At 39.1% G+C, this 7,472-nt stretch overlaps 2 protein-coding genes across 2 annotated transcripts; both read left to right on the forward strand.

Moving 5' to 3' along the window:
• The first annotated feature begins 1,031 nt into the window (after window positions 1-1,031).
• On the forward strand, window positions 1,032-2,149 carry LOC110891585 (B3 domain-containing protein At2g32645). Its single transcript, XM_022139283.1, has one exon. It carries the CDS (start codon window positions 1,559-1,561, stop codon window positions 2,018-2,020), a length of 462 nt encoding a protein of 153 aa, XP_021994975.1. The 5' UTR covers window positions 1,032-1,558; the 3' UTR covers window positions 2,021-2,149.
• Window positions 2,150-4,080: 1,931 nt separating this feature from the next.
• LOC110889107 lies at window positions 4,081-5,850 on the forward strand. Its single transcript, XM_035981308.1, has one exon. It carries the CDS (start codon window positions 4,081-4,083, stop codon window positions 5,848-5,850), a length of 1,770 nt encoding a protein of 589 aa, XP_035837201.1.
• The last annotated feature ends 1,622 nt before the right edge of the window (window positions 5,851-7,472 follow it).

Here is a 7,472-nt window from a genome sequence, read left to right on the forward strand (position 1 = left end):
AAAGGAATCATGGATCTTTAAAAGGGTAATAGGATTCGTACCGATCTAGGTCAACTATAAAAATAGCCGCGAACAATAACAGACCTCTAAGCAATCAAGATCCGGATCGGACAAAGGGAGACTCAGAAACAAAGAAAAGAAGCCGGAAACCAACCAGACCCGAGCTCCGCTAACTATGCTCGTATCGACCAAGCTGGAAAGGAATACAATCCGATCAATAACAATATAGTTATACAGTGCCGGAGAAATGATCGGAACTGCGAGAAAACGATCTAGAAGCCGGAAGACTTTTCAGCTTCTAGAGAGCATTTTTTGAAATACTTTTTTTGTGTCAACAACAATCATCTATTTAAGTCAGTTGTATGTCCCCCCACTTGTGGCTTAGTGGTAGGAGACTTAGGTTTTCCAATGGAGACTCAAGTTTAATCCCCACTTGTATCATTTTGGGGTGGATATTGGGCAATGATGGTGACAAACCCACCGAGGGGGGTTCGATCCTGAGCCGCACCCCGGTTTTCATTCGGCTGCTACTTCAGCGAGGTATCTCGTGTGGAGGCAGTACGGTTTCCGGGGGAACGCCGTAACCAAGTCTGGCCAACCCAGCGCGAGCCCGATTAAGACAACGTAAGTCTGGTCAGACTTGGCTAGGGCCGCCGATTAGGCGGTGTGACATTAGGTCACTCAAAAAAACAAGTCACGGTTCAAAAAAAAAATAATTCAGAAGTATAATTATCTTGTATTTGTACGGAAACCTTATTTTCTCTTGGTATTTGTACAGAAACCCTACTCTTCCTTAAAATATCGTAAATTATTCGCGAGAACATAGAAGATCATACAGAATCAAAACAAAAGGTTGTACATTACTCATTAAATATTGTATTTTTAAAATACCAATCGTTAAATATTGTATATTTTAAAAATACCAAATATATGGAAAGGGATCCCAAACTTAGAGATTATTATTGACCTCATTAATTGTACTCTTAAAATTCCTTTTAATATTATTCTTATGCAAATTTAAAATGCCTTTTAATATTATTCTTATGCATATCTATGTCGTACGGAACCCGATTTTCCGTCACAAATACAAATATCCCACAATCTGTCACTATAAGTACCCATCCATATTCACAACTAATTCCATACCCACAAAATTAATCAACCCTTCGATCAATCTCCTGCATTCTTTAATTCACAAACGCAACAACTAGTCATGGCGGATGCAGGTGTGATCATGTCAGACACTGCACCCATGATCAGATCACGTAACGCGAAAAGATTGACGACAGAAAACAATATTTACCTGCGAAAGATCAGAACTTGCGAACGAGAAGTTAAGATTCTTTCGTGACATGGAGTTACGTGAACAAGAAACAAACAAGTCAAACCCTAAATCCGTCCGTACAGCCGGGAAGAACAAAAGATATCAAAGCGTAAACGGGCACCATCCACCGGAAAAGCCCGTAGTAAGAAAAGAAAAGTACCAAAGAAGGCCGAAGAGAAGCCGGTGGTGGTGAACGAGATAACGGAGCGGTTGAAAGAGTTTATTGTGAATGAGATGAAGGGTACGGATGTGAGAGTTGTGATACAGAAGAAGTTGTTTGATTCGGATACTAGGCATGGGTTAAACAGGTTGAACATGCCGGTTAACCAACTGCAGACAAATGAGTTCTTGACGGTGGATGAGAAGGAACATCTTAGAAAAGGAAAAGGAAACCAGATTGAGGTTCGGTTGTTGGGGCCAACGTTGGAGATCTACAAGGATCCGATGAATTTGAGGTGGTGGCCGATGGAAAGCTCTGAAAATTATGTGTTTGCGACTAACTGGTATAGGTTTTGGTCGACGAATAAGTTGCATTTGAAGAGAGACTCGAATGTTCAAGTGTGGTCGTTTCGTGGATCGGATCAGAAGTTGTGTTTTGCTGTTGTTTGTGTGGAGGAACCGGTTGTTGAAGTCGTTGAGGATGCCTGCATTATGTTTATGTTTATTTACCATTCATGTGTTTTGTTGAATATTTAGATTTTGTTGATCATTTAGTTTTGAAATGTACATGCTCTTGAGGAGGAAAGTATATGTAAGAGCTTATTATGGTGTGATTTACATTGGTTATATTGTGTGAAGTTGATGCAAATGTTATTAAATATTAAACTTGGATTGTGTATTGTGTATTACTAGCCATTTACCCGTGCGATGCAGCGGGAGTGGCGATTTACAATAGGATACTCGTTTAGCGTTAGTTTATAAGTCGTCTTGTGATATATTGTATAGTATTTAAGTTAGTTTTCTTATTCGTGATATGTTGACACTCATTTTTCTGTTAGTTTATCAATTCTTTTGCGATATACCTTTGTTCATTTTTTTAGCTGTAGGTTCGTCATGATCTATCTATGCCTTGAATGTTTTTGGAAATTTTGAAGTAAAAGTACGAAGAAAATTTGAGGTGGTTAGATACGTTTAGCCAATTTGATAAACTATGAGTTTAAAGTTATTAAATTAAGGTGAAAACAGTTAACCAACTTACTGACTTTTAATTAGGGATGGGCTTTTTTCCCAAATACCCATACTCGTATCCATACCCGTACCGATTTTAGGTATTTGGTACATGTATCGATACCCAGTTTTATTGATTTTGGTATTCGGTACTTTCGGTATTGGTACGTGTACGGGTAAAAACAGGTACTGGTACCGAATTTTATGTAGACCTTTAAAGGTTTTTTTGTATTATGTTTTATTTCGTATTATGTTTTATTTCGTATTATGGTATTTATAGTATTCGTATTGATTATACCTATATGGTACCCGTATCGTATTGGTATTCATACCAATTTAACCTATTTGGTACTCGTATTATATTGGTACTCGTACTATATTGGTGCTCATGTCAATTTTACCTATTTAGTACTCGTACAAGTGCAAAAAAACTAAATACAAACAAAATGGTACCAAAACGGGTACCGTACCAAAAATACCCGTACCGTGCCTATATATTTGGTACGGTATTTGGTACCCAATTTTGTTCAAATTCGGTACCAGTATTTTCGGTAACAGTAAGGGTATAGATACGGGTACTGTACCAATCCCATCCCTACTTGTAATGTCAAATATTGATGGATATACTAATTTGTTTCTTTAAGTTTTGGAACCTTTCGAAGTTAACTTGAAAAATAAGAAGTCTGCAGTCACCCCATCTAAGAAGAAACAATGTGCTTCCTTCCATCGATACCGAAAGATTGTTAATCTTGATCAGAACTCGACTTATTGGATTCTAAAGCTCATTGATTCAAGAAGTTTCTCTGAAGATGAATTGGAAAGGGTGCATGATATATTAAAAAACACTATGGTGCGTTATTTTGATGATAAAAACTCTCAACTGAAACCCAATTCTTGAAAGAAATATTCAGGAGGAGGTCGTGGGTTGGTCAACATTTCTTCGGGTTTCTTGTTGACAAATGTGCCGGTGCAAAGTCAAAGTTTAGGCAAGTTGAAGCACTCGAATTGATATTGGAAATATTGAAGCCGTATGTTTTGGCCAACAAGGATGGAAATGATGAAGGGAAAGAGATGATAAGTGTTCATTTTTCTCGACTCGGTAATTTGATCAAGGTACTGGTGACGAATATGCCTGAAAAGCAAGCGAAACGTGCCGAAGTGCGAAAGTTATGTGTAAGATTTTTACTTATTTAACCACCTAAAAACGGGCCGGCACAATTTCTTGAATCTTTGGATTCCGAAGTGTTAGAAAACAAAGATATTGTAAGATCAATATTGCATCTCTCCCATTTTGGCATCTCCTAAATTAAATTCAATTATGGACCGTTGTCCTTTCAATCAAGGATTTCCAGCCATATTTTTTATTCCTATTTCTATGAATTGTCTCACCAACCATCTATATATATTGTATCTCTTCCTTTGTAATATATTAACGAATTCTCAATAATAAGAATCAATCCTTCAACACTCTATACCTTGTATTGAAAACATGGTATCAGAGCGGTGTCATCGATCTTAACCCGCTCATTTTCATTTTTTTTCTTTTACAAAGCCAATCCTGTCAATCCGTTTCTCTTCAATAACCAAGCATGTCGGATGAAAACAACAATGATCTTGCATTGCAGATCACCAATCTCCTCAAAAATAGTATCAACAACCAAACTCAACCCCAAAAACAGAGCCTTTCCGACTCTTTAAAAATCAGCCTCAAACTGAATAGTCAGAACTATGCCTTGTGGTCTCGAATGATTCGAGTCGCAATCGGCGGCAAATCGAAGCATCTCTTGAGCCATTTAACGGGAGATCCGAAACCTCCGGAGCCAAACGACACCCAATACGAACAATGGGAACAAGATGACTTAGTCGTGTTCTCATGGTTGATTCAGAATATCGAACCCGCCCTAGCCAGTAACCTAACCGAATTCCCGACAGCCAAAACACTGTGGGATGCGTTAGTCACAACATACAGTAGCGGGAAAGACAAACTCCAAACCTTTGATCTTCACGTAAAATCGAACGGTATTAAACAGAATGGTTCTCCGTTGGAGGATTTCTGGATCATTATGCAGGGAGTTTGGGGAGAGATTGAAAGGAGAGACCCGAACCCTATGACGTGTGCTGCTGACATAGCCACATACAACAAACTCCGGTCAGAACAGAAGCTTTTCCAGTTCTTGAACGCCCTTGACCGACAATATGACCCGATAAAGAGGGAGATTCTCCGGTGGGACCCGCTACCCTCGGCTGAAGGCGCCTACGCCGCCGTTCGGAAAGTAATGGCACATCAGGGAATCTTAGGAACCACTGATAACTCATCTTCCCCAAGCGGTGTGGCGGCAGGATTGAATACCAACAGGTCATCTGAACCAGAAAGTCTAGGTTTTTTGACGAAAGGGCGAACGAACCAGAAAAACTCTACTCTTGGATCATCATCCCGGATTGACAAAACGAAACTTAAATGCGATCATTGTGGCAAAAATAAACACACCAAGAGCCAGTGCTTTGAACTCGTCGGCTATCCAGAATGGTGGAACGACGGTCACAAAAAGGGAAATAAGGAAGGGGGTAAAGCTGCTGCAACCATCGGGAAAACGGAGGAGCCTGAACATAGAGGTGGCGGCGAACAAAGAAGCACTGCCTTTGGAGGCTTCACTTCCACAGATGATATTGCAGAGAACGAGGAAGGAGGTAAAGGGTTTGAGACTTTATTCTCAGGCCCTTCTAAAATTGCTTTTAACAATTCTAGTCACCACTCTATTGATTTTAATATTTTTGATTATGATATTTCAAAAATAGCAAACAACCTAATGGAAAAAAATGGGTATTACGATACTGGACAAAAGTGGGTAACAAAAACAAATGTACCTTTTTATCAAACTAATGTTTTGGAAAAAATCATTAACCAAGAAAAAGGTAGAGGTGGGACCAGAATAATTAATGAAAAATATGGGCAAGTAAATGTAGCCCAAAGTTATGCAAAACTTAATCATTCTTGGATATTTGACTGCGGTGCTACCGATACTATGACTTTTGATGTATCGGATATAATATCACAATCTAAACCTAGAGTTAACTACATTAAAACCGCTAATGGGGGAAGCGCTCCTGTAAAAGGAGAAGGGACAATTGAGATCTCGCCAACTTTAAAGCTCTCAAATTGTCTTTATGTTCCTTCTTTGTCACACAAATTATTATCTATCAGTCACGTCACAAAAGAATTAAATTGCACTGTTTTGATGCACCCTACTTTTTGTATCCTTCAGGATATCAGGACGGGAACGATAACGTCGGGGATTATACTATGTGAAGGAAGTGACTCAACATGGGAATGTGATGCTTGCACACGGAACTATGGGTAGAGAAGCTTGGCTTTGGCATAGGAGATTAGGGCACCCATCTATCGGTTATTTACATCTTTTATTTCCGAAATTATTTCCTTCAAATAAACCATTAACTTGTGAGACTTGTGTCTTGGCTAAGAGCCGTAGACACACATATAAATTTAATAACACGAAAGTTGGTTTTCCTTTTTCACTTATCCATTCGGATGTTTGGGGACCAGCAGAAGTTGTTGGAGGACAAAATTTTCGATATTTTGTTCTTTTTATTGATGATTGCACTCGTATGACATGAATATATTTTCTAAAAAATAAATCAGAAGTTTTCAATAAATTTACTATGTTTTACACCATGATACAAACACAATACAAGATCAACATCCAAACTCTTCGATCTGATAATGGGGGGAGTTTGTAAATGAGTCAATGAAACTTTTTTATCAAAACAAAGGAATTATTCACCAAACGGCTTGTCCACATACTCCTGAACAAAATGGGACCGTTGAAAGAAAAAACCGTATTCTCTTGGAAATAGCTCGAGCCCTCCTAATAGAATCTCGGGTCCCTAAGTCTTTTTGGCCCGAAGCTATAGCGACTGCCACTTATCTTATTAATAGACTTCCCACCAAAGCCCTTGATCTTAAAACCCCCTTAAAAACTTTGTCCAACTTTACAAAACTCCCACCTACCCTCACACTTGAACCACGGGTATTTGGATGTTCCGCCTTTGTCCATATACCTAAAACAGATCGAGGGAAACTCGGCCCCTGTGCTGAAAAATGTGTTTTTTTTAGGTTATGGTATCAACCAGAAAGGATACCGTTGTTATAGCCCGAAAAGACGTCATATGTACACCACCATGGATTGCGACTTCCTTGAAACCGAATTTTTCTACACCGCCCAACACAATGGTCAGGGGGAGAGTGACATTGACACATTGAGTTGGCTAAAATTGTTTCCATCATCACAAGAAGTTGTTCACAATACCCATGATGAGTCATCGACTTCTCAAGAAACCGACGAATCAACATCAACCAGTGCCACTAACCAAGATCCTCCTATCTTGGTACCCGAACCTGAGGCTAGCAACTCTCAAACCTTTGATATACATGAGTCTCACAATGATGATACCACTTATATTTCTCATGATCTTCAAGATAATATATCTAATAACCATGAGATACATGCAGAACAACATATGCAGGAAGAACCAGTACAAGGAGAAACTGTGGAAAAATATGTTTTACCTCCTAGAGCCAATAGAGGCGTCCCTCCAAAACGCTACTCTCCAGAAAGAGAAACAAAGTCATCTAGGTACCCCATGGCAAACATTACCAAAGGTAACTTATCCAAAGAAGCACAAGCCTTTACTTCATCCTTATATGACGAAGAAATTCCCAACTCTGTGGAACAAGCCTTAAACTCACAGAACTGGAAAGAAGCAATGGAAGAAGAAATGAGAGCGCTTATAAAGAATGAGACATGGGATAAGAGTGCTCTCCCTCCTGATAAGAAACCCGTAGGATGTCGTTGGGTCTTCACAATTAAACACAAACCAGATGGAACCATTGAAAGGTATAAAGCCCGTCTTGTTGCAAAAGGATACACCCAAACGTATGGGATTGACTACTCAGAGACCTTCT

Source organism: Helianthus annuus, chromosome 12 (genome assembly GCF_002127325.2).
Source record: "Helianthus annuus cultivar XRQ/B chromosome 12, HanXRQr2.0-SUNRISE, whole genome shotgun sequence".
Taxonomy (NCBI): Eukaryota; Viridiplantae; Streptophyta; class Magnoliopsida; order Asterales; family Asteraceae; genus Helianthus; species Helianthus annuus.

What these genes read in the sequence shown, in the direction of transcription:
- LOC110891585 (XM_022139283.1), top strand. Translation starts at nt 1,559, where the DNA reads ATGAAGGGTACGGATGTGAGAGTTGTGATACAGAAGAAGTTGTTTGAT.
- LOC110889107 (XM_035981308.1), top strand. Translation starts at nt 4,081, where the DNA reads ATGTCGGATGAAAACAACAATGATCTTGCATTGCAGATCACCAATCTC.